At 37.5% G+C, this 27,945-nt stretch overlaps 2 protein-coding genes and 1 long non-coding RNA gene across 7 annotated transcripts in view; 2 read left to right on the top strand and 1 right to left on the bottom strand.

Moving 5' to 3' along the window:
- Positions 1-902: 902 nt before the first annotated feature.
- Tsp97E (Tetraspanin 97E) lies at positions 903-15,601 on the top strand. Of its 3 annotated transcripts, none has more exons than XR_012451767.1 (7): positions 903-1,343; positions 2,439-2,609; positions 2,859-2,957; positions 3,176-3,304; positions 4,496-4,624; positions 10,728-10,870; positions 13,144-13,214. XR_012451767.1 is itself a non-coding variant. In XM_074093176.1 (7 exons), the coding sequence occupies exons 1-6, from the start codon at positions 1,284-1,286 to the stop codon at positions 10,800-10,802; spliced, it is 663 nt and encodes a 220-aa protein (XP_073949277.1). In that variant the 5' UTR covers positions 904-1,283; the 3' UTR covers positions 10,803-10,843; positions 13,144-13,232. The 3 variants fall into 3 exon arrangements, 2 of the variants coding, with proteins under 2 accessions (XP_073949277.1, XP_073949276.1); XM_074093176.1 differs by having other exon boundaries at positions 904-1,343; positions 10,728-10,843; positions 13,144-13,232; XM_074093175.1 differs by lacking the exon at positions 10,728-10,870 and having other exon boundaries at positions 911-1,343; positions 13,144-15,601.
- Positions 2,859-7,417, bottom strand: LOC141431890 (uncharacterized). The gene is made up of 2 exons (XR_012451768.1): positions 6,832-7,417; positions 2,859-3,177 (listed from the first exon to the last, which is right to left on the bottom strand). It is a non-coding gene; the product is annotated as an uncharacterized lncRNA (long non-coding RNA).
- Positions 15,602-19,702: 4,101 nt separating the features above from the next.
- LOC141431887 (uridine phosphorylase 1) overlaps positions 19,703-27,945 on the top strand; it is a 33,825-nt gene continuing 25,582 nt past the window's right edge. Inside the window, exon 1 of one of the 3 annotated variants that reach the window (XM_074093172.1) lies at positions 19,703-19,884. In XM_074093172.1, coding sequence (XP_073949273.1) covers positions 19,853-19,884 — 32 coding nt within the window. In that variant the 5' untranslated portion in view covers positions 19,703-19,852. Of the gene's footprint in view, positions 19,885-26,587; positions 26,765-27,945 lie in introns of those variants that run through there. The other 2 variants (XM_074093171.1, XM_074093173.1) reach the window with 2 other exon arrangements.

Raw genomic sequence — 27,945 nt, 5'->3', positions numbered from 1 at the left:
GTTAAATAACGGTAAAAATTATAAAAATACCTAGTACCGGTATTAAAATTTAACGTTAATTGATAACTTAACCTTATTTACCGTTACCTAATTACCGTTATTTTTACCGGTAAATTTACTTTACATTGTAGGGCTTGTTAACGTTACCCAATTCACATTATTATAACGATACCGAAGTAACACTATCGGTAATTTTTGCTATGTTACCGAGTGTTGCCAATTTAGCGCGTGCATACTCGCTCGATAAATGAGGATAATCTGCCATTTAACGTTACCCAAGCTTACCGGTAAATAGTAATATAAATACCGTTAAAATGATTTAACGATACTTTTGAATTAACGTTAATCTAATGAATAGCTGATAACGTTACCATTTTTTATACCGGTAAAAAGTTGTATAAGTAACGGTAAATCGTTTAACGTTAATTATCATTTAACGTTAAATCGGTTTGACAGTTGGTAACGTTACCACTTTTTAACGGTATTTAAAGCCCTGGCTCAGGCAGGTCAATCAGTGCTGCCACTTTAGCCAATTTAGCTAGATCTAGCCACATTTACGAAAAAGCTACAAAAAAAAAATTTGCGGCCAAATTTTAAGCCACACTTTCTAGCTACTTACAAGTAAGTTACCACTGTTTCAATCAATTTAATTTGTAACGTAAAACATACTTCCGTGCGCTACCTACGTAATTCCTGAGAATATCCTCAAGAAATAAGTAGGAAAAACTAAGAAACCCGAAAAAAATAAAGAAACCAGACCCTCAACATCACAAGATGACATCGATTTTGAAAACATTTTTCCGTAAATAATAATGTAAGAGAAAGAAATATAAAAATTAAAGACTTATATTCCATGTTGCCTTTTTTTTGTTTAGCCACTATTATTTATTTATTTACTTATAACAGAGTATTTTTTCGAAACTAGCTACTTATTACCGTATGCTTAGCGACTTTTCCTTTGGGCAAGGTGGCAACACTGGGTCAAATTTTGCCTGTCTGTCTGTTCTGTCAGTCAATCAGTCATTATCATTATCAGGTCTGAGAACATCGATAGACGCAGCAGTATAATTATAACACGATATTTAGTTTCAATCTGACTAATTTCCGCGCATTAATTTCAAAGCATTCCAACCAGTTTCGCCTTCTACAGATAGTGGCATAAATTTCATACGGCTTTCAATGGTGTTGAATGTGACTATGCTTTTTCAAGTGTAGATAAACGTAGTACTATTCTTAAATAATATATTGATTAACGGTTTAAAAGCTCAACAACAATAACCAAGATGTGTGGAGGATTCACCTGCTCCAAGAACGCTTTAATTGCGTTGAACATTCTCTATGTGGTAAGATGAGAAAGCACGCATTTTGACCTTATACACGAACAAAAGATTTCACAAACTCACACTAAACACTGCGTATTCATTTCTCTGACCTCCAAAATTATGTTAAGCAAACTGTAATCTGATTTGGGCAATTGAAAAATTGTTGTCTTTCACAATCCTGTGCAGTTAATTATAAAGATTAATTTTGGAAATGAATTGTGATAGTTATTTTTATAAAATCCCAGTGTTTTTCTTGAGGTTATTTTATAAATACAAAACAACATTTGTGTTTAATTTTTATCATCATTATGGCCATGTACAGTCGAACCATTTGATTCCTGATCCACCATAGAACATCTCACAATTAGTAAGTAAATAAATTCCCTTGTCAAGCAATGCAATGTTACTATGACTTTTTCTACAAAAAGGTTCCACAGTGGGTCCCAATTCAGTTGGTTCAAGTGGAACTGGGTCAATCAAGTTTTCCTTGTACAGCATTGCCATGGTTACGTCCCCTGGACAACTCTTTAAACCCATGGGTTTCTCCATGTTTTCTGTGGTTATAATTTATAGAGCATACATTTTTGTTGTAGTTACAAGCCTTTTATTTAATGGACAATCTCCTAAGCACATTAGTAGCATATATCATAACAGTTTTTTTCAAGAAACTCTGTCACTGTTGTCTCTTGGACAACGGGACAGAATAACAAACAAGAAAAAGTTGATTGACCCAACTAAAAGTGTATCTGTTAAATTTTATTTTATTTGAGTACTGCCTTTTCGCAACGTAACGTTTGGCAACCTGTTTCATGTTGCAACTTTTCATTTTGCAAACTCTAAAACTGTAAACATTTCAGAATTTATTTCAGGGCCATTGTGTAGAACCCTTTGGGTTAGGTTAGGTTAGTTTTATAAAAATCCTGAAATATTGACAGTTTCAGAAATATTAAACAGTTGGGAAATGAAAAGTTGCAAAATGAAACAGGTTGCCAAACGTTATTGGCCAAAACATTAGTAAACCATAATATATATCATGACATACAGAAAGGGAGTTAATGCATAATAAGATTAGTAGATAGTGAGTGCACTGTTTACTATCTTAAACTTAAAACACAGGTGGTGGCTTCGATCCTGATAACAGTAGCAGTGTATGGGCAGGCTTCATCGCTGGTGAACACTAATCTGCCCATCGTGGGAGGCATCCTAGCATGTGGGGTGCTGCTCATCCTAATCTCCATCCTGGGAATGGCGGGGGCAGTGAAGCATCATCAAGTTATGCTGTTCTTTGTATCCTTTATGAAGCTAATTTGTTTAATGATTTCTTGCAGTGGAAGCGTGCTGGGCTCATAACCTGATCTAATAGATATTAATGTTCATGGGTTGGTTACATCTGCAACAACACAATGATATGACACTTGTGACAGTGACGTTTGGCCATCTTTCGTAACTTTTTTGGAATCTAAATATGGCATTGAGTATAGTAGGTATTATAGTAAGGATATTTTGATAAATAACACTTCCTTAACTGTAGCACAGTACATGGTGATTCTCTTCCTTCTGTTCTTGGTGCAATTCTCAGTAGCATGCGCTTGCCTTGCTGTGAACTCGGATCAACAGGAAATGCTGGCGAAACAGGTGAGCTTTAGATTTGTTTAGGTCTAGAATTAAAAACCTGCATAGGTTATCTAATAGACTGACCACGGACCTCAACAACAACAACACTTTGAATTTTAAGAGTGCGCCAAGTTTCTTGCACATTCATTGTATTTGATACATGTATAGTTCTCTATGTAATGTAAACTGAGTGCCATGTCTCACTGAAGAAGTTTTTTTTCATCTGATTAAAATTGCAGGGCTGGAACAAAGTGAACAAAGATGTGAAAATGGAAGTGCAGGAGCAGTTCCAGTGCTGTGGTTTCCTGAATAACGTTGTCCCCCCTAACGGTACTGCTGAGGAGTACCCCTCGTGTGCCAATGTCAATGTAAGTTTGATATCAAAAATATTTAGAGATTTATTCAAGTAGCTATCTTGAATTTTTGGAATCATTCCGTTTACAATTCTTTTACACTGATTCCTGTATTAAAAAGCTGTGATAGCTTAGTGTTTTGACTTACGGCCTCTCAAGTAAAGGATTGTGGGATCAGCCACCATCTTGGGACTCAGTTTTTCGGAACTTATGTGCAAAATTACGTGCCCAATATTTTCTGATAATCTAACTGACAGACTACATAGATATAGAATAGTACATTGTGTCTCGAGGGCGGTAAGTGAGGAATTACCAACGAGGTTCTATTAGAAGCCCGAAGTCGAAGACTGAAGGATATGGAGAATGATAAAAATATGAATTTTCGGTAAAGTCGAGAGCACAATACATGAAGTTTTTCACTTGTAGTACCTACGAGCCTTACATCTACGGCGATTGGTAATACTTTGGTTTGGTTGCTTTACATTTGGCAACTGTTTTATAATCTCTAGGTTGGGGGCGGCAGCTGCCTGTCCCTGCACCCCTTTGGCGACGCCCTTGGTCGAGGGTTTTATTTGGGGGGTTGCAATGCAACCAAGGTAGCTTGCATGTTACGACACTGTTTACGACCAAGTGTGATGAATTAGTACATTGTGTCTTAAGGGCGGTAAATAAGGAATTACGAACGAGAGTCTATTAGAAGCCCGAAGTCGAAGACTGAGGGCTTTAATGAGTCGATGTTCGTAATTCTAGTACCGCCCGTGCGACATACAATGTTTTTCATCACATTTGCGAGTAAAATTGTATATTTGTAAAAGAAAAACAAATATTTTATCAAAAATTGCGGATACCGCTGGCTGCGCTCTTGGCAGCGCTCTGCAGCATGTGCATGGCGTGCGTGTGCAGCGCGCGCACGGAGCAGCAGCACACCATGCAGTAACAAACTCATTTACCGACCTTGGGCTTCATGGCATGAAAATTAGTACGGGCAATGACTCATTTACCGACCACGGGTTTCATGACAAGCTCATGAAGGTCGAGGGTTTTATTTGGGGGGTTGTAACCAAGGTAGCCTGCATGTTACGACACTGCTTACGAGCAAGTGTGATGAAAAATATTATTTTTACTCAATTTGTTTTATGCTCGGTTTTTCAATGTGTATTATGTGATGTACTGTAATGTTATGAAACCGTTTTCTCAATATTACAGGCTAAGTGTTGCAAAGATTCGAAAGACATACGCTGCTCATGCGACCCGTGCATGGCGAAGCTAAAAGAACGTATCGACTACGCGTTCAAACTCTGCGGCGGCATCGGATTATTTTTCAGCTTCACTGAGGTAACATTATTTGTTTAATCTTGATAACACCCGTTATATGTTTCGTAGTTATCATATCACATTTATTTATGATGCTTGTTTTGTTACTTGATGATAACGTCGAAGGTTGTGGAACTAACACTGATTTACAATATGATTAGAAAAAATATTGGTTTCCTTATTGTGATGATTCGGTTGCCTAGTTTGATTTAGATTTTCAGTGTCATGAAATTTGGCACATAGACCGGGAGATGGTGACAAACAAAATATTAGATGATTTGTACCAGCATGGCGGTTCTTCAGGGGTCTAATTACGGAATGACAAAAAAGAAAATGATGGTCATAGCGCTGGTACGCGGCCCAATCGCGGGGGCGTTAATCGAACGTGTCGGATAAATAACGAGTGTCGAACGATTTGTTTCACAAAAATGATTTTATAAGGGTACTAAGCAACGGATAAATATAATTATATAGATATAGATACATACTTAAATACATAGTAAACACCCAAGACCCGAGAACAAACATTCGTATTTTTCATACAAATATCTGCCCCGACACGGGAATCGAACCCGGGACCTCAAGCTTCGTAGTCAGGTTCTCTAACCACTGGGCCATCTGGTCGTCATTTTATTTTCCAATAGTCGATAAAAAAACATGTAGGCAGTAGCGTAATGCCATACTTCTCCAGTGTGGCTTACAGCCCGCCATACCGACGTGAATACATTAATAAATGAAAAATTCAAAAAACAAAAAACAGTTATTTATCCGACACGTTCGATTAACGCCCACGCGATTGGGCCGCCGGTTCAAATTCAACAGATGTAATGCTTTACGCGTGCGAAGTCGCGGGCAAAGTCCAGTAGTAAATAAAACATTCTATGTTTCTAAATCAAGTCCAGATATTTATCAAAACGTCCATATACGTAACACGGTTAAACCAACATTATAATTATGTGCATGTATGGGTGGGAGCCGAAGATAACTTATCAAATTATTGTTTTGGTGCTTTAACTTATCAAACTCTAAACCAAAGTATCCAAAGTAGGTAACATCACTAACTGCGCGTCTTGTGATCAAGGTTTTAAATGCGTAAATGTCTTATTTGCATACATGTTACATTAAAATAACTATAAATAACCTAAGAACTTACGATTGGATATAATAGAGTGCACTGTATTTTATTTAATATTTTTTTCTATAAAGCATGTCTGCATAATTTCTTAAATTTTTGGCAATAGTAACTTTGTTGGAACGGTCGTTTGATATTTTTCGAAATATTTTCGCAACAGGACATGTCTGTGACTTTGAACGTTCACAAGCTTACTTGAGATCTCAATGAGTCTTACAATAAATCGGCAACTTAACATCATTCATTACATTTGTTTTGATTAAATGTTAGGTCTGTTTTTTGTTGTTATTTTGGCCTAAACACGACTCTGTTTATGTACGAGTAGGTTTTTCATATATCTTTTGATTTTCACCGTGATAACTTTGAATTGTGACCAATGTGAGAGCTACCGTCCTAGAAATTTATTATTAAGTTTTAAATTTACTTATAAGTAATGCTATCGTCTATTAAACAACAGTGGGTCAATGATCGATCAGTTAAATATTATAGTCTTATTTTATGACATTACGAGACTATCTTATGTCAAAAGTCGTGATTGTACCTACTCGAAATTGGACTTTCCTTGTGTTGGTAATACCTACTTAATTCTGATAGATGGAGTGATAACTATTGCTGTTTAGGGAAATCAGCAGTGTTTCCGGATAACTATGAAATTGGGGCTTTCAAGAAAAGCGCTTATACTTTAAAAAGGCGGGCAATGGACCAATGACTCCTTGAGTAGTTGGTTCTCATGGGCGGTGGTGGTGATCATTTCCCATCAGATGGACAGCTTGCTCGTTTGCCTCCCTCTCATAATAATAAAATCCTTCCTTCCTTCGAGCAGTCGGGTAAAAAATAGGTTACTTTCCTACCCATAACCATTTACCTGTAATAGACCTCGTGAGCAACGGATGCGATATAGTTGAAACTTTCATAAATCTCAGCTTGTAAAATCATCAGATTAATATGGAGTTCTGAAATTGGAGTACAGTCATCGTCATAAATAAGTGATCACTTTTGTGCCTTGTCATTTTAAAGTCATGTTTGAAAAGCCATTCGAAATCGTGTACCGACTGAAAGCTTAGATAATTTAAGACAGGATGAGCCTTTGACGTACCTTTAACTGCAATTATTTCTGCCAAATCGTTTCTAAAGATGCCTACCAAAACAAAATCGTGACACAAATGTAAAAAACGCACATACCATACATTTTTTCGTAATCATACTGCTTTTTAAACGAACACTTACTCTCGAACTAGTGATGTGGCATGTGTAAAGACCGATTCAATTGACTAGGCAGCAATGAATGACTGAAATTAAGTTAATATATTTTAAATGAAAGTGGTCATCGTTTAGTAAAATTTTCACCAATTTTAATAGTTTTTCGCTGCGGATTTACCTACTCGTATTTTTTTCAGAAAATTGTAGAAATCTGATGATATTATAATATCAATATGCAAAGCTAGAAATTTTCTGCGCAGTGTCAAAAAGGTGTTGTTAGGTGCTAGCGGCCATAAGGTAATCTTTCAAATGTCGTACAAATTCCTATGAAATAAATATTATTATATATATAAACGCGTAAGCGTTGCAATCATAGTAAAATAGAACAAGTATGCACACTCCGACACTTTAGGAGACTTAACTGCCTACTCCGGCGCGGACGCTTAGGGTTGTCGATGTCTATTTTAGATTAATTAATTACCTACCGGCAAATAATTTAAGACAAGCTCCCGAACAAGCTGGATTCCGTAAAGGCTTTAGCACCATAGACCACATTCACACGCTCCGCCAGATTATACAGAAGACCGAGGAGTATAATCGGCCACTATGTTTAGCGTTTGTGGACTATGAAAAAGCCTTCGATTCAATCGAGACCTGGGCTGTACTGCAGTCCCTTCAGCGATGCCATATTGACTATAGATACATCGAGGTGTTAATGAGTTTGTACAGCAGCGCCACTATGTCGATCCGGTTGCAGGACGAGAGTACACAACCAATCCAACTGCAGCGAGGTGTGAGACAGGGAGACGTTATTTCTCCGAAACTGTTCACAAATGCGTTGGAGGACGTTTTCAAGCTCTTGGACTGGAACAGGTTCGGCATCAATATCAACGGCGAGTACATCACCCATCTTCGTTTTGCCGATGATATAGTCATAATGGCGGAGTCGCTGGAGGAGCTCAATACTATGCTCAGTGACCTCAGTATCGTCTCCCAACAGGTGGGTCTTAAGATGAACATGGACAAGACTAAAATCATGTCAAATGTCCATGTCACACCTGTGCCGGTTATCGTTGGGAACGATGTACTCGAAGTTGTTGACCACTATGTTTACCTTGGACAAGTTGTCCAGTTGGGTAGGTCCAACTTCGACAAAGAGGTCGCCCGAAGAATCCAACTCGGATGGGCAGCGTTCGGAAACTTCGTGATGTCTTCTCGTCCAATATTCCGCAGTGCTGAAGACTAGAGTCTTCGACCAGTGTGTGTTGCCAGTGATGACTTATGGCGCTGAGACCTGGTCCTTAACTGTTGGCCTCTTAGAGAGGCTCAAAGTCACGCAACGAGCTATGGAGAGAGCTATGCTTGGAGTTTCTTTGCGCGATAGAATCCGGAATACGGAAATTCGTCGAAGAACTAAAGTCACTGACATAGCTGGAAAAATATGCAAATTGAAGTGGCAATGGGCAGGCCACATCGCTCGAAGAACGGATAACCGTTGGGGGAGAAAAGTCCTCGAGTGGCGACCACGAACCGGAGGACGAAGCGTTGGCAGGCCTCCCACCAGGTGGACTGACGACATCGTGAGAGTGGCGGGAAACCGGTGGATGCAAGTGGCAAGTTGTCGTTCATTGTGGCGTTCTAAGGGGGAGGCCTTTGTCCAGCAGTGGACGTCTTCGGGCTGATGATGATGATGATGATGATGATGAAATAATTTAAGTATGAAAGTTAACTTAAAATTGTCTAATATCTGAGATTCTTTGCTGATCTATTATTATTATTATACTAAATTTAAAAATATTATTTATAAATTCCCCGAAGTGGTGATGGCGACTGTGTACATACTACTCATGTTTCCTACACATAATACTATAACTATATTGTTTATAGTTAGGTAGGTATCTATTATTTTTTATGTGTCCTTGCACGAAAGTATCACACTACACTTATATACTACTAATTTACAACTATACCTAATACAAAAATACGTAAGTAGGTACGAGTACTCGAACGTAAAAGGTGATCATCTCGCGAAGCGAGCGCAAGACGAGCGAGCTAAAATCGAAACGTACGGCACCATCTTGCTCGCTAATCCTGCCGTGAAGCAGCAGTGCTTGCACTGTTGTGTTTCGGCGTGGAGAGTAAGACAGCCGGTGAAATTACTGGCACTTGAGGTATCCCATCTTAGGCTCTAGGTTGGCACGCATCTGCAATTCCCCTGTTTGCAGATGTTTATGGCGGTGGTGATCTCTTACCATCAGGAGACCCACTTGCTCGTTTGCCAGCCAGTCGTAGCTAAAAAAATAAAATAAATAACGGCAGCGCAGCCTTGACTTGACTAAAGAAAACTTAATCCCCCTTAAATTATTAGTGTGCGCGTGCGGCGGGTGCGTGCGTACCGGCGCCAACCGGCGCGCAAACATTTAAGCCGCGCGATGTACTTTTGTTCTTAGTGAACCTACTTGTTCTCTTTTACTATGGTTATAATAGAGTTATGTTATGATGATGAAGTTCTGAGAGGAGGCCTGTGCTCTACAGTGGGACGTATAATTATAGGTCGAGATGATGATGAGACTACTCTGATCTCCATAGATTTAGATAAATTTATGATGGCGACTGTATACTATTAGTAGATTAAAACGTAATTACAAAAAATAATTACAAACATAATTTTCATGAACATGTTTATTTTATAATAAACAATAAGTATTTATTTATAACAATGTTATTTTCTTTTTTTATTTGTTAACACTTCGAAACAAGATAGCTCGAAATGATGTGAGCAGATGATGCTCGATCTTTTAGGAGCCCAAGTACCCGGTCTAGGTCAAAATTTAGTCCATTGGTCTTTAGTTACAGGTTGTTTCGGAAAAAGCTGTTAATTAAAGTTAAAATAAACCGCAGGATAAACTTCATTCACTTCCTTCGTTCAGTTCGTTTGTGTCCCATCACTACCCGCGTGCCTAGTAACGCTTTGTTACTATTCTGTCATTTACGTTATAAATTAAATTTGTTATATTAACTTTCTGGTAGCGTAAATTGTTGATTAAAGCACTTAAGTGTGATAAGAAACACCGTCTTTTGTAACGCTAGTCATTGCTGACCTTTTTTTTGCACGAAATAACTACACCATTCACCATTTTCTACGAGCTCCGTGCACCGGTACGGACAATCAAAAATGACAACCTGTCGCGGCCAACTGGTTTTCATAAACACGATAATGACGGCCCTGTGGCCATATAGCATTGGCAGAGGGGAAATAGATGCAAAGGCTCATGCCGTCTTAAATTATCTAAGACTGAAAGCGACAAGGTACAAAAGTGATCACTTGTTTATGACGTTGACTGTACAAGGCTGAGAGCTAGGAAATTGTTGCCATATTGAGTATTTTAGGTCAAAGGTCTCACCGAAAGTTGTGCAACCATTTACGGTGTACACTTTTTGAATAGGCCACTACTTTAAAGTGTAGAAGTTGCTTTTTAAGCTTGCTAAGGTCGGAACGTGACTTTGTAAACCAATATTAATAAAACAGTGTCTATTTTATGAACTAAAGATAGTTTGCTTCCAAATTTTCAATGTGACAGCATTTCTCACTAAATTTAATTCACAAATGACTCACTGTTCGCTAGCGTCAGTAGTGCGGTAGCGCTCATTGAGGAAGGAACAATACTAATAAAGCATTTTACCTTTCTTCCTTTCTTTCTTTATAATTATATACTTATTTTTCCCTTTCCCTCTGCTATAACTTACCACGGGCATGCATTTGTGACTAACAAATGGACGATTACTTTCCAGTTTCTGGGTGTGTGGTTGACCGTAAGATATCGTAATCAGAAGGACCCGCGTGCTAACCCGAGTGCATTTCTCTGAATGATCCGACGATACGGCCTTGAGGCATTCTCTAACATGAGGTGGATTGGTGTGCTGCCGCTCCGCTCGTTTGTGTGTTGCTTATGCATGCTTTATGTGTACTTGTCGTGTCACAAGTGTACGGCTTCGCGGAATGCCTATTAAGACTTCTTATATCCGTTAGTATTAGTATTTAGTATGTACGGTCGCGAACAGGGATTGTTGAGCCACTTAGCATTGTTAGAAATTTGGCCGCGTAATGCGCCGCTATTCTGTTTTATTAATGACAATATTTACTACAAGTATGTAGGCTAGCTTGACTAAGTTATGAACAGTGGCGAGTGGCTCAACAATCCCGGTTCGCGATGGTACTTTACGTAACATTTTTAAACATTACACTAATGAAGCTGGAAGGGATTGGCGATCCCGAGCCGTATGCGACTCATTCGATATAAAGTTGCGGCTCTCCAGTTCCATGTCGTCGGGGATACTACAATATCGCGTAACTAGCATTTTCCATAATGTATAATTTTCACTGTCAGAACAGTACAATGTCAGTACTGGTAATGCAGTGAAAATTAATTATACGTTGGAAAGTGCTAGTTACGCGGTATTGCAGTATCCCCGACGATATCGTCATTTCTTTGAAAAAAATCTCGTATCCCAAATTGACCCGTAAAATAATGTTCATAAAATTCACTCGAAAAAAATATCGATTTTGAGTTACGAGCTTTTTAAAAGTAGTGACGGTTTGCAAAATTGTAGAATTATATGTTTTTCTTGTAGTATCAAAACCCTCACAAATTGTGCAATCGATCCATGAGTGAGCACCATGTCTGTTTTCCAGCCATTTATTAAAAAAAATGTACCTATGTACGTGTAGGTACATAAATAATATAATGCTGAGCTGAAGATTTTTAGTGGCTCTTTAAAAAACGGAAAAAATTGGCTTTTGCATCTCATTTGCGGTTATTTTTACTCAGACAGATCCAACAATGCTACTGACTCTCGTACACCTACAACAAAAGCGACGTAGAAAATTACTATGCATTTGTAAAATTTGTGACTTTCTATTGTAGAGAATCGGTAGTAAATTTTATTCTGAGCAGAGACAACCAAAAATATTGAAAATATGAGAAAAAAAAGTTAGGCCATTTTTTTATTCCCAACTATTTTTGTTGCTTAATGGACACTATTATGTTTTTATCGTAATTCATAACTTAAATGTAGGACTTTGATCCAATTTCACGCTTTAAAACTAAACTGTACCAAAAGGTACGTACTGCATTAGTACATTCAGAATCCATGAAATCTTATGATTTAAAATTGAATTTGCGACGGTCAGCTTTATTGTTTTAACGGTAAATAACATTACGATTTCACTCATTTTTATACGCCAAGGTTATGTTTTAGCTGGTATTTTCCGCCGCCAACGGGTTTATCTTATTTTTAAACAACTATATACTTAAATAGTCTATCCCCTAAAGTAAAAAAAATACGTCATTAATGAGAAAAAATAATAGTATCCCGATTTAAGTTTTATATATTATATATTTTTTGTAATTGTCACGGTGCTTATTGAATACCTATGAATGTTATGGTCCTTGCGTTTTATTACTATTTACTACTTAAAATGCTTTAGATATCAAATAATTCACGCAAGTACAAAATAAATCTAGAAGCAATGGAAATGTTTAATACCAAAATGATTGGCATGTGTTCACTGATCTGATAAGTATAAACCTTTGCTTGTTCTCTTATTGTTAGCTCGCATGCCACTCGGTGTCCATAGCACGATGCACTGCATGATATTTAGCATGCACTAGTGACCAGTGGCGTGGCGTCGTAACAACTTGATTCCCACCGGGATGCCTAAATTTTCTACTTAAATAAATAATATTATAGCTTCTAATCTTAAATTACAAAAAAACCGGGTTGCCTAAGGGCGGTTTGTGAGACTAGCGTATTATACGCGCGTATAAGCTCGTTTTTGAAAGCGCGTGTACGCGCGCACAGGTGCGGTTTTGTTTTCTTCGAGCGTTGACGCGCATATAAGCTCGTATAAGTGTAAGCTAGAACATGTCTTTTAGACCAAACACGCAGGAATGAGCGCGTGTTCGATTCAATTTAACGCGCGTAAACGAGCGTATACGCGCAGGAAAAACGCTAGTCTGAAACTGCTCTAACGAAAATGTTAACGCCACGCCACTGCTAGCGACATGATATTGTAAAGTGTCACTCTTCAGAGATTCGGGTTTAGTGAAATTTCCTTATTTTTTTTTGAATGGCAGGAATAAACCGCAGAAATCTGAAGAATGACCCGTAAAAAGGACAGATGTTTTAAAAAATTGTTGTATTTCAGCTCTTCGCCGTTTGGCTCGCGCGACGCTACCGGAATCAACCTGACCCGAACTACAAGGAACCTCACGCTATTTTCCCACGGAAAAACTACTTATACTGAAAAAGATAGTTAAATTATCACAGCACACTACCTATCAGGTATATTCACTTGCCTTCATCCATGCTTTCCTTGATTTACAAATTTTGGTATAGCAGGGAGAGGGGAGGCACCGATGAAGCAAATGAAAATGACTCGTGTATAGTGGTTGTAAAACATTTTCTCCCTTTCTAACTGGCTATGTTCGAAAGTGACGGATGCTCTATGACTGCGAACTGTGAGGTGTGTGCCGTTTAGAAATAGATAGTCAATGAAATTGGGTGGCTTGTTTGCCATAACTTTATTTGTGCACTTCATATTTTGACCTGTAAAAATGTTCGTTATAATGCCATCGTTTAGGACTAGAGGCCGTATTGTCTAACGAACGGACGCTCGCGATCACTTTCATTATCTTTTTCTACCCTCATCTTACACGATGTGACAGAAAAAAGTGATGAAAACAATTGTGATTCCGTGTGCTTTACGCAATAAAGCCACAGATTATTGTATAGAATATTAGAATACCATAACAATGCTCGAAGTAGTGGATCTCGATCTAACGCTCTTAATGCTTATGCCAGTCGTTTTGTTGATCTTGCTTGTCTGTTAACCTTTTCGCCGCCAACTTGAACCTTAACGCAATTGAACGAAGGTTGCTTTTGTATTGAAGTAATGTACGTTTATATAGGTCGTTGGCGTCCAAAAGGTTAAAAGTGACACAGAGCTACGTCTGTGTCACATCAAACAATATATATTTCACACAGGCGTTAGTTGTGGTACACAGTTTTATTGGAGAAGCAATGTAGAGTTTATTGATATGGATCTTTGCAAAGTAACACCTTAAATAATCAATCATTCATGTTTACCTAATCATTAATTGGTGACAATGTAACACACAATTCTTTTAAATGTAAATTACTATCATCCATCAAATACATAACTAAGTTTGGAGTAAAGTATTCCATTATTAGGCCGCGACCACACCGCTGCTTAAAAACGGTAACATTACGGAATCGCAGTGACGCATCGTATGCGCACCGTTTTTATTACATGCTCTCTACACCGCTGCTTAAAATACGCAAACGGTGCGGAATCGCAGCGACGTGCCGTAAACGTTAGAACTTTATCGCATGCTCTCTATCAAAAATCTTGACGTTTACGGCACGTCACTGCGATTCCGCACCGTCTGCGTATTTTAAGTTGCGATGTGGAGGGCATGCGATAAAAACGGGGCGCATACCATGCGTCACTGCGATTCCGTGCCGTCACCGTTTTTTAAGCAGCGGTGTGGCCCCTCCTTTACTTTGTAATAGTGGATGTGAGGTGTCAACCATTAAAAAATAATTCGAAGACACGACTCCAGTAAAAAAACGCTTTATTTTAGACCTGAAAACCAGTTTAATTTTTTTATTAATTGCAAAATTAGATTGTTGATTGAGTGTGCGAACAAGTGACGTCATAAGTTGCTATTTCCATTCTAACTCTATGGGAGAATTGTGATTTGACAGCTCATAAAAAAGTACGCCAATTGATTGGTGGTGTCAACATCCCTATTGCGTCTCTATTGGTTTTCAGTTTCTATCAACACGCCCTTATTTAGCATGCTTTTAGTACAATTCAACGTGCGTGCCGGGAAACTTTGTCTTGCCAACAATTAGGTAGGTAGATACTAATACCCACAGTTTAAACTTAACTATTGTACCTACGCTCATTTTAATTGCAACATTGAATTTACATGTATGTTAATTGGGTCCGTGTTAATAAACAATTAAGTTCGTTTTCTTGCTCGCGATTTATTTATTTACATGCAGCATACTGCGTGATGCAGAAACTCTTGAATATTCAGTCATCGTGTTTACTTGTTATCGTCATCACCAGCTTTATAGCTGCAGTAGACAAGGTGAGTAGTGGCGTAGACGACCTGCGAGCAAGGGTTTATGGTTTATGATTCAATGCAAACCGCGTTCGAACGGCACATCACCGGAGTAAAAGGAGCGTAATTTTTTTAATTGTGATGTCAAATACGTCACGCAATTTAAGCTACATCGCTACATCCATCAAGTCATGTTTGCTCCACACGGCAAAGCAATGAGTTGACGCAAAACCTGTATAAAACCAAATGTAACGTAAATTCCGCATCCGAACTCAAAAAATTACGCTGAGGAATCTGCTGAATAAGAATCCGCTAGTCGTTGCCCTTGTGGCCTCGTGGACGTCAGAGTGCCTACTCCGAAATTCGAAAATCAAAGTTAGTATCGTACCGTCCCTCTCACTCTCGTATTAAATAGTAGAAGTGTCAGAGGGACGGAACGACACGAACTTCGATTTTCGAATTTCGGAGTAGCCCCGCTGTTCTTATGGGCGATGGCTGGCACCATTCGCCGTTTCTCTGTATGCTAAGTGTAGCTACTACTGCTCTAAGTGTAGCTACTACGCGCACTGTTTCGATCCTTTCGTACTTCTGCTCAGCACACTAGCGTGAAAATAAGACGGTTACCACACTGCCGCCATATTCCGCTGCAGTGTGTAGTGTTGCGGTTGTTTACTTTGACTGTAGAATCTTGATTTATATACAAAAACCAATTAATTTACACAATTACACTCAAATAAACCAAAAATTTACACAACATATACACAATTTTGTGTGTCCCCGCAAAAGCGAAACGGTCGCTGCAACAGCATTATGCTGACACACAGTCCAATGCAAAAATACGTATACTTCTATACAGCCAAAGCGTCAAAATATGTATACATCGACCTTATGTTTAGTGGCATAAAGGTATTTATATAGATATTTTTCACGTCTTGGTAGCGTATATATATATTTATGCTTTTGACAAAGGATAGTACAATTTCGCGACGAATTTCGTCGCGCTACACACAGCGGGTCGCGGCGGCCTAATATATTCATCCCCTTCGCACTTGCTGATTGGATAGAACCCAGTGTGCTAGGCTCACATGATCAACAAGCGTAATTTATTATGCCATACGATCTCTAGTTTCCCGTGTGAATGTATTTTAGAGATACGATGGTTGATTCCTAGCTAATAAGAAATGTAAGTTGTACATTTGTGTACTAGTCAGTAGCCTAGTTATTATTTAACATATATTGTGTATCCTTTTGCTTCCAGCGTTTTTATATTATGTCAAACTTAACTCACACATATGTCTATGAGTATAATAATTATGAATTTATGATAAAGTTAATCATTTAATTACAACAAATGCTAGTTTTAGTCGTGTTCAATTAGATTTATACGCAAATACTATTTTATTATTAGTTCCGTGTACGAGCTTTAATTAATTAATGTTTTTTATACAGAACTTTTTTTTACTAGTTAATTTTGATTGCCTTAGCCTGGGTATGAGTTTTGTATTTAATATTAACATGTAATCATGGTTTGTTTAGCCTATGACTGATATAATATTGTCATAATAATGTCCCATCAACATTCGTAGAAAATTTCTTATGAAAATCTTAAATATATTACTTTTCGTTTAAACCCGGGATATACCTACGCCACTTGCTGTAGGGAATATTTCTATTTGTAATGAATGAATGAATGGACACAGGAATGACATTGTAATTATAAAACTATATATATCTGTGACCAATGTAACGCGCTATTATTATTTTCTGAAGGATTCTTTTGTATATTAAAATTATTATTTTAAACTATGACTTGTTGCGCAAATATTAAGTGTCTTGATATTTAACTTACTTCTAGCCAGATAAGTCTGTAAAGATCTAGATTCTAGATCATTGTAACTAGGTACCAGTAAGTATGTGAATTTTATTGGATATTTAGCCGTATTTACTTTATACTATTTTGAAGTATAACTAACAGTTCTATTTATAAACTCCACGCCTTAAATGAATGTAAGGTCTAGTACTTGCACTAGTTTCAGCCTGTAAGCTTACATAATAGGTACATATGTAGTGATACCTATATGTAGTCAGAGATAGTGCAAATCCACTTATCTACCACACGTAAATACCGCGTATCTGCTGCTGATGCGCGTTATTTCGTGCAGATTCTGCACGACGTGTACTTTTCCATAAGGTGGTTTTTACTTCATATGTGTTTTATTCTAACGAATTTGGAGTAAAAATTAGAAATTGGTTAAATTTGTCAGATACGCGGAATTATCCATATGCTATGGGGATTTGCGCTATCGCCCGCGATATAACTCGATGATTGCTACGTTGCTGCTACAAATAATGCATATAATGCCAGTTCTTGTTGGGCCAACGTCGGCCAACTTGAGAGCCGTTATAAGTTAGAGTAAGCACCTGTGCTCATTATTGGCCAACGTTGGCTCCAACATGACATGTGGTGTGGATATAAACTTCGCCATACTTCGTATTCCGAAGCACTCTAGTGGTCACTGCGCCTGTAGGTATACCGTTGGCAATTAGTCTATTATTTACTGTACCTTATGATACTGAAAAGTCTCTGAAGTCTTACATACCTACACTAATAGATTACTGTAGTTAAGTAGGGTGACACTCTTTCCCGGCCCGGATAATACCGGGATGGAAATACCGACCCTGTTTTTCGTGTACACGCCCATAGAAGCTCCTGTCAGTTTCTATGGACGTGTACACAAAAACAGGGCCGGTATTTCCATGTCGGTGTTATCCGGGCCGGGAAAGAGTGTCACCCGTTAAGTAAACCCATTCCCCGTGTTCCAGAAGCTGATTTTTTGATAAAATATTAAAAGTGCATAGTAAATTTTTTAGGGGCGCCTTTGTTTTATGATTCACTGCTTATCGAAATACTTAGTACCTACTGATAAATAATAGGTACGTGAACCCTATTTTTTAGATGTATTGATCGGGTCTTCTAGTCAAAGACATACTAACAGAACTGAGAGAAATTGTATGCGTTGGTACCTCTATAGTCCACCACTTTCTAAAATGTCCAATTTGCAATTCCTTCCTTCCTTTAATGTAATGATCCAAATAGTATTTCTTTGACTGTACAGTCCTAGGACTTGTATTTTTTCCCCTAATTGCGTAGAATGCGATGCTAAGCGTGCTATCGCAACTTGGTTCCAGTGTGCATGTGTGTACGAGTTGTATCCTTCCAACTCTATGTATCTTCTCGAAATAAAGTGTGTTGAGCATTACTTAATGACTTTCATGTTTTACCTTTTTTTTTAAATGCAGAATTTTCGAATTCAAAATGATAATAATAGTATCGGCAGAAATTTGTAGGTGCAATAATAATATTTAAACGCAAATACAAATATTTACATAAGCGTTTAGGGTTAAGATTATAATATTAACTGACATACACACCTGTTCATAGTAGGTATGTTCGCCACATATTCTCAACTGACTGCTCTCTCAGAGATATCTGTATCGCAAAATAAGCGGGTAAAACGTTGTTTGATCAACGAATCGACGCATTTATTGCCCTCAACGCGTATTTACACATTTCGTATGAATCCATTTTCGGCCATAGTATCGTCTACATAAAGTGCGTACCTATTTCGTATTAACCACATGAGTCTACACACGGATATTATTATGACTTTTCTCTTTACTACATTACAAAGTAAATTCGTTAAAAATATGATTTGCTTTAATATGCAATGACTTTTTATGTAGGTACATAAACTGTGTTAAACTATGATTAAAGTCGTATTTTATTTAATTGGCTAGAAAAAGTGGTAATATCCACACTTATATCATATCACACACTTACTATCTATCAAAAATGTTATTATTTTTTCATCACACTTGCGCGTAAACAGTGTCGTAACATGCAGGCTCCCTTGGTTGCAACCCCCCAAATAAAACCCTAAATGAGTCATTGCCCGTACTAATTTTCTCGTCATGAAGCCCAAGGTCGGTAAATGAGTCATCGCCCGTACTGATGGTGCTGCGGCATGCGCGCGCTCCTGCTGCAGGACCACACGCACACGCACGTTGCGGCGCATGCCGCGGGAGGGGGAGGGGGAGGGCGGCGCTGCCAAGAGCGCAGCCTAAGGTATCGCCAATATTTGGAACAATTATATTTTTTCTTTAGAAATATAAAATTTTACTCGCAAATGTGATGAAAAATATTGTATGTCACACGGGCGGTACTAGAATTACGAACATCGACTCATTAAAGCCCTCAGTCTTTGACTTCGGGCTTCTAATAGACCTCGTTCGTAATTCCTTATTTACCGCCCTTAAGACACAATGTACTATAAAAGACTGATATAAACTGACAAGCGTTAACCCATTCACTGCCGGCTTCCAGACTGTCAAGTGATGTAAACGTAAATGTGGTTTCAAATGCCTAGTAAATAATACCAGCGTGCTGGCAAAAGTCACGATACGACGGTCACGATATGTGTATGCGTTCATACAGCGAATGCGTTTAGCCTAAAGCTTTGCAGCCCTGCGCCTACAGGGCGCTGAAGTTTTGTAAGCGCAAACCGTATTGTATCGGTCGGGCGCGCACCTCCGCGCAGCCTCCCCGCCTGGGCGGAACCCTCACTCCGCCGCAGCCAGCCACAGTGGGCACAGTGCCGGTACCCGCGCCACCCGACATCGATCCATGCTGAATTACACAAATACCGTTCAATTAAACTCAGCACAGTGTTTAGTGTAGTGTCCGTCACCGACACAGCCGCGATGTCTTTCGACCACGATGAGCTGCGGGATGAGTAAGTACATTGAATTAATAACTAAGTACTTAATGGTAACTAAGTAAGGAAACGTCACTTAATGTGCTGTGTGCTTCAGCAAGTAGATTTAGATTCAGGGCATTTGGCGACTGATTGGCTCTTCTAATTTCTTCCCAGAGTGCTTACTCAAATGGTTTCACCAAGTCGGAAGTGAAGTTTAATTGAAGTTGTCCCAGTTAGCAGCGGGTAATTAGCGCGAAAGAGGAGCGTCCTCTCTACGACATTGTTGCTTCGGTAAACAACTATGTGACATGACCTATTTTCAACGAAGGGAAAGTTCTTGTTTCACCAAGTTTTCAGGAATGTGACATAAACACGATTTGAAACATCCTGTGCGCTGATGTAGAAATGCTGGGTGCGTAGAACTGTGTCCAATTATGCGTTAATGGGTTTATTAACATTTCAGTTACATAAATGGGAAATTAGGACTATTGGGTGAACATGGTGTTTTCCTAAAAGAAACCAATGCCTAGGTTTTGGAAGGTGTTTATGATAGAGCTCATTCTTCTGTGTAGGAACCTCGTGATAAAGACATCAGTCGTGTTACTATCTGCTTGGCTGTATTATCTTAGGAAAATTCGTGTTAATGAATAGGATACTTACTAAAAGCTGTCTAGATTTAATTACAACTTAGTCTACATACTACATATTACTTGATATTACTCTACTCTACATATTACTTTATGCGATGTTGTTAGTTGATTCGACATTTTATAGTAAATACTAGCTTTTGCCCGCGGGCCGCGTGGGATTCGGTTATCACGCGCTGTTCCCTCGGGAACTGCATTTTTCCGGGTTTAAAGTAGCCTATGTCACTCTCTGGCCCATGCCAAAAATCATATCGATCCGTCGCTCCGTTTCGACGTGAAAGACGGACAAACATTACAAACACAAACATACAGCTTTGATTTAACTTTACTTCGTATCAGTGAACTAAAAAAAAATTCTTTGCTTTGATTTAACTTTACTCGTATCGCTTTGCTCACCCTTATGATAGCTAAGTTTATGCAAAATATGCGTGTTCATGCAGTTCCTCCACCTCCACACTGTAAGAACACACAAACCCATCTATCACCACCACCACACTAAACTGACGCGTTTCGAACTCAACCAGAGCTCATCTTTAGAGCAACACAACAGTACACCATGCTACCAGATGATATGGACCTCCGCAAAGTAACGCCTGATTCAATAAACTATTTACCTTGTATATTTGTTTGCTTCACATCGAGTGATCGGATTGACTTGGTTGGATGAAGATACAAGCCAGTCAACAAAAAGGCTTAAGTATTAAAAATAAAATTGTTAACAAACCTTATTTACCTACTCTTCTTAACTATCTTTTTTTTCTGGAAACAAGCTTAAAATACTGTTTTCGGTCCTCATCTCACATAAAAATATCTTACTTACCTACATATTTTATTCACTATAATCCTACTTCATGGGTACTTATATTATAAACAAGAAAGTATGCATGTTTGGTTCCATCACGGGCTCAACGGATTTTGATAAAATTTGGCATAGGTGCAGATAATTTATAAATAACCTGGATTGACTTGAAATATACTTTTTATCCTGGACAATTGCATACCTCAAGACAAGATAGCGATAAGATAATTCTCCGCAAGCGGACACGTGTGCAACAGGTAGTAAATCAAAGCGTCTTATATAATTTAAAAGAAAGGCCTTTTATTATTGATAAAAACCTTGGATCTCCCTTTATATACGCTCAAATTCAAAGCATTTAAATTTGAAATGTCACCGAAGTGGAAAAAAGTCAGTCGATAATGTTTCGTCAGTTGTAAATATAATGTAAAGGGTCAGGTAGTGACCGTGACGCCATTTATCACGGTGATGATAATGGCGATTGGTTTGATAGAGCAAAGAATAGATTTGATCAATTGAGGCTTCGGCACAATACGCGCAAGTGATTGATGCCAGTTTTCTGTTTATATCTTCTACGGTGTGGAAGTATCCCGAAATAATTAGTCATACACTACACTGTGCTTAATCACCGTCAGATATCGAATGCTTGAGAGCGGTAGTCTTGTTCTGTGGTTCCTTTTGCAGGGTCGGAATTTCTCACAGTACTTAGATAGTCAGATTTCTCACAGTCATCGTCGATAATAGACATGTAAAGGTTTATTTTAAATGTCATCTTACAGAATGTTGTGTGTGGTTAAGGTTAAAGTTTGTTTACCGACAATTGATAAAAAAATATTCTTTTATAACCCTTTACAATGCATCCCGCTAATTACTTTTACCGATAAAAACAATAATTTTAAACAATATCAATTGTTTAAAAGAGAAAATAGCATGCGAACACCTCGAAGCCCATTTCATAACGAAATGGCAATATAGCGGCTGCGCCGCTCGCTCGCCCGGGAGCGTATATAATTGACAAGAACTGAATGCCTACCACGAAACTCAGTTTGCGTGGTGACAAGCGACGCCCGTCATGCAGTTTGCGCTTATTAAGCGACCTTGTACTATTATAATATTCTGTGGCGACAGGGCTATTCCCAGACGTTGTCATATACTTGCTGATCAATTCTCTTCTTTCATCATCAATTCAATTCTTTTAACAGAAAACAAATCAAAACCCTTGTTCTACCTACACTTCTTTGTGACACACGTGCTTTAAATTAAGTTATTTCGTTTTCGTTATATTTTGAACATGAAACTACCGTGAGACTCACTCGTATTAAATGATATTGTACCGGATAAATCAAGTCTTAAATCGAGTTTAGCTCAACACCTTTCGCGCTAATTCGTAGCCTTTCATCCTCGGAGCAGCGCGGCTTGGCGGCTGCCGCAACTCGCGCACCCTGGATGATGGCCTACGAATTAGCCCTAAATATGTCGAGCTGAACTCGATTTAAGACGTGAGTTATCCGTTACAATATCATTTAATATGTTTAATATGTTTACTTTATGTCATAAAAAGTACCTACCAAACCTCAGAACCGCCAAAGTACCAAACTTCAGAAATTTTAGTCTCAATTACGATTATGTTGTGACAAATGATACATGACAATCTTTTGATCAAAGTTTTCATAAACGTGATTCAATAAGTATCAGTATCGTTAATCTCAATAAGTGGAAAAAATTCAAATAATTCAGAATGGTAGTAAGTATATCAAACTTTCAAGGAAAACTGTAACGGTTAAGTTTGCTTGAGAATTATTAGTAGCTTAAGAGTAAATAGCAGCCTAAGGTATAAAATATACCTAAACTTGGAAGAATCTGTATAAAATACGAAATCCTTAGAAAAATATTACTTATTTTTTTCCTAATGACTACGGAACCCTATTTTTGGCGTGTCCGACACGCTCTTGGCCGGTTTTTAATGAATGTTTCGTAGTACTTAGGATTCCCAGTCGCGGTTTTCCGACGCACTCCTAATTCTTTTGTGTCTGGAAACATTTACTTACTACCTACGTCGAGGAAAAAGAGTCACGTATTAGGGTGGAACCTTTGTGCTAGTCATGTCATGTTAACATCCCATACATTTGCCAAAGAATTTATAACAAAATTGGTTACGAAAAGGTTCCACCCTGGTACGTGATTCAGTTTCCACAACTGTACCTACTTTGTTTCATGTTCAGGGGTTTCCCGTAACTTTAGACCAAAACATTGGGTTACATTACAGTGACACAGTTATTCTTAGTTATAAAGCATATAATTACTGTCTATTGTGTATGTAAACTTTATCGAGCAATAAAGGCCATGCTTCCTGTGAAAAGCGATACATTTCGCAATTTACCACATTCAAACTTCTATCTTTTGTGTAAAGTGATACAATGTCAAATAAAAGATGTTGTATCACTTTTCACTTTCTATCGTTTCGATCGTTATTTTGTCTGGTTTGGCATCTGTTATGTTATGTACTGTACAGTCAAGGAAACTGAATCACGTACCAAGATGGAAGTATAAAAGAATAAAAGATGAAGTATAAAAGTTAAAAAAAAAAAAAAACTGAGGAAATAAATACGAAATCATAACCCAGCTAAAACTATATTATGGAGCAAAATTTGAAATCTGACAGTTATATTCTTTGAATGTCATAGAAGTGGGTAGACGAATATAATAAAATATTAATTTAATAATTTATTATATTAGATACCTACCAAACAATGATAAATTACAAGTTAGTAAAAATTAGAAAAAAGCAAATCTTCAAATTTTAAATGCAAGTTGTTATATAGTTACCTACTTGAGAGACAGAGAGAGAGATTTTTTTGGATATTTTCACGGGATAAGGAATTAAGAGGATTTTTTTATACTAATTGATTCAGACAACACAGAATATACCACTAGAGCTAGACATGCTAACGCATTCGCTACGATGTGTCTCAAAATTTACTTAAATCTTAACTGTTTTTAAATAAGACGCAATAATAATGAATGCGATGTGCACTGATATGCATGTTAATTTTAAATAAATTAGTTTCTGAAATGGATTTCGTGATAACATTCATATCATTTAACAGAATTTTAAAAGGCACGAAATAAGTAATTGTGTATACAAGTTCTTAGGTAAGAAATAATTTAGTTAGGTTGTAATTAAACATTTTTGTTAGTGTAATAAGTAACTAATATATGAAAATTGCGGTAGTTATGTTACATTTCTCGAGTTTGTTTTATATTCGTATTGGAAAGTATACGTAGGGTGTATTCTGTAGGTATAGCAGTGTTTTCAAAACTTTTTCAGAACGCGACTCCCTTGGGTCTGAAAAATATTTGGCGACCCCCTGCTTACTTCCACTTGCAATTATTAATCTTACTTTAATAATATAAACATTGAATAATCATTCACAATAACGATGCGACTGCGACCCCCCGGGGAAAAATACTGCTGTACCTATAGTAAATACACATGTAGGATATTTGTAACTTTGTCTATGTATGATTGTTTATTTTACAATAAATGAATAATGTAAAAAAAGCCGTGGTGGCCTAGTGGTTTGACCTATCGCCTCTCAAACAAAGGGTCGTGGGTTCAAACCCCGGCTCGCACCTCTGAGTTTTTCCAAATTCATGTGCGGAATTACATTTGAAATTTACCACGAGCTTTGCGGTGAAGGAAAACATCGTGAGGAAACCTGCACAAACCAGCGAAGCAATTCAATGGTGCGTGTGAAGTTCCCAATCCGCACTGGGCCCGCGTGGGAACTATAGCCCAAGCCCTCTTAGGAGGCCTGTGCCCAGCAGTGGGACTTATATAGGCTGGGATGATGATGATGATGATGATGATGAATAATGTTAGTAGGTACTTTCCACGATTTCGGGGTCAAAAGTTGAACTAATATAAGATTATTTCTCAAACAGTTGTCCCGTCATGAAATTGACAAGAAATCAGTTTTGTCAAGAAATTAATCCCCAAGGACGAGATCATAAAACATAAACTACATAAAACGTCCATTATTTCTTGACGTCAGGAAAACGTCACGACATCTTGTGTGGAAAAAATCATAATTTTGTAACTACATCAATACCTACTTTCTTAATAGAAAGTATTGATTACAAAATTATGATTTGGATCCAATGATCCAACAACAAAGATTATCCGACTTTTTATCACTTTTACCACAAGGTTTTGTATATATTTAGAAACAATATTTCGAACACAGCCAAGCCTAAGGGCGGATTCAAGAACACGAGTGATTTTGCCTAAAATCTGGATTCCGTATAGTTTGTTATGTTACAGTCATACCAGTTGTTACGGTTATAACCAGAGATCGGACGGCTTAGCGTCATTGTTCGCAATATTGTGGACACGAGTACAAAATTAATTTATATGTTACCTAAGTTGAAGCCGTGGTGGCCTAGTGGTTTGACCTATCGCCTCTCAAGCAGAGGGTCGTGGGTTCGAACCCCGGCTCGCACCTCTTGAGTTTTTCGAAATTCATGTGCGGAATTACATTTGAAATTTACCACGAGCTTTGCGGTGAAGGAAAACATCGTGAGGAAACCTGCACAAACCTGCGAAGCGATTCAATGGTTCGTGCGAAGTTCCGAATCCGCACTGGGCCCACGTGGGAACTATGGCCCAAGCCCTCTTGTTCTGAGAGGAGGTCTGTGCCCAGCAGTGGGACGTATATAGGCTGGGATGATGTTACCTAATTAAATAATTAATTTCTTGAAGTTAGACATAAAATCTTGGACAGATACTTCAAAAACAATTACCTCAGTAAAAAATGTTAGAAAAAGTAGCAGTTCTTGTCGTTGAAACAGGAATAGATTGACCATAAAAAAGTTTGGAAAAATATTGTTTATTTGCTTTAATAAATATTCGTTATAAGAAATATTTGTGTTATTTATTTACTAGGAATCAAATTTAAGTCTAAGTTAAGACAGTAACTAATTGACTGATAATGTCCATATTACTGCGAAGCGAACAGTGGTGCATATTTATTATTTATCTGATCCCTGGTATAACAAACGTTATTTAAACGACATAAGTTCAACTTATTTAACACACTAAAGCCACATTAAGTTCGTTCATTTGTTAAATACATAATTTGCCATCACTGTACTAGTTGTGTTGTGTATAAAATCAACGTCGTATCACATCGACTCTCATTCCTATACTTTATGATAGTCCTTTTGCGGTAATAATAGGGTATGCAACACGAGCTATGTAATAGGGTGTCGCGTTGATTGTATGCCTGGTTGATTCTTCTTGCGGCAACTGCTCGGAATGTATCGCTATTCGCCTGTGGCGGCTTGAGTGAGCTTAACGTACCATTTGTTACTCTACGTAGCGTTCGTGCGATCGTAAACTAAGTTTGATTCATTTTATTTGTTATTTATTATTTTGTGTTAGATTTTGCCGCTGTGTTCTGTGTTCTATTGGGTAAGTTTTTTTTTCTTCAATATTTAGTAATTCCGTAACATGTACATTTTAAATAAATTAGATTCTAAAGTTAACTTCACAAACACGGATTCAGTTGATGAATAATTTATTATTATTATTTTTGCAAATTGCAATCTCGTTTTATAGAACTTTTTGTAGTTTTTGTTCCATAGCCTATTCCATTTCCTGTTTAGCCTTTCATTTTTATTTTTCATTATCATTCCCAACCGGTTAAAGTGGCTTTGTAGCCAACCAGTTTTCGAGAGGACCTTGAGGTAATGTTTGCCAACACAGCTGGACGCTTATCAGTGTTATGAATCAAAACTCTTTCGGTCCACTCTGTTGAATTACTTGCAAATAACAATGATAACCCACGACCCTTTAGTACTGTCGCAGTAGAACAACATGATGCAAAATCAATCTTTCATTGACATTTGCACGTCCTTGTAGAAAGAAACCCACCTATCGGCTTACAAGACAAGGACCACACATCAGCATTGATGTAGCGCTCCTTTCGTCTCGACTGGTTTAAGTAGGTACAGTCGAGAGCATAAATATCTATACGGGTATGTATCAGATTACATAAAGATTGAAAATAATAGACGCAATACATAACGGCTATTTGATAATTATATTGCAATTTTCCCAGTAATTGACAATTTTACAGGATTGATAGAAAATAAACCTAATCTAACATAAATCAATCTATAGATTACTGATTACAGGATCATTCAAATTCGTCTAATGAATAGTAGAATCAGTATCAGAAAAAAATGTTTACTTTAGAACATAGGTAGGCTGTGAGATACAGAGTTGTTAAAAACATTGATCTTCTATGTCTTGCCAATGGGCGTACAAAACAGGTAGAGATACAAAATTACACACACATAATCAAAAATAAAACACTACAGATGTCAAATACACTTCAAAAATATAATCAATTGTAATTAAATTAAAAATTGTAATTAAATTAGAAATAAAGATAAAATAAAAAATTGTAATCAAGTTAAAAATTGTAATTAAATTAGAAATAAAGATAAAATAAAAAATTGTAATCAAGTTAAAAATTGTAATTACTTATTATTTACAAATTGAAATTAAAATTCAGCTAGTTATAAATTATTAAATTATTATTACACATTTATTGTAGTAATTTTGGTAAAAAATATACGAAATTGTCA

The sequence above is a fragment of the Choristoneura fumiferana genome, chromosome 10 (genome assembly GCF_025370935.1).
Source record: "Choristoneura fumiferana chromosome 10, NRCan_CFum_1, whole genome shotgun sequence".
In the NCBI taxonomy this organism is placed as follows: Eukaryota; Metazoa; Arthropoda; class Insecta; order Lepidoptera; family Tortricidae; genus Choristoneura; species Choristoneura fumiferana.
The sequence above is the reverse complement of the archived record's forward strand: the minus strand, read 5'-3'. Positions and strand labels throughout refer to the sequence as shown.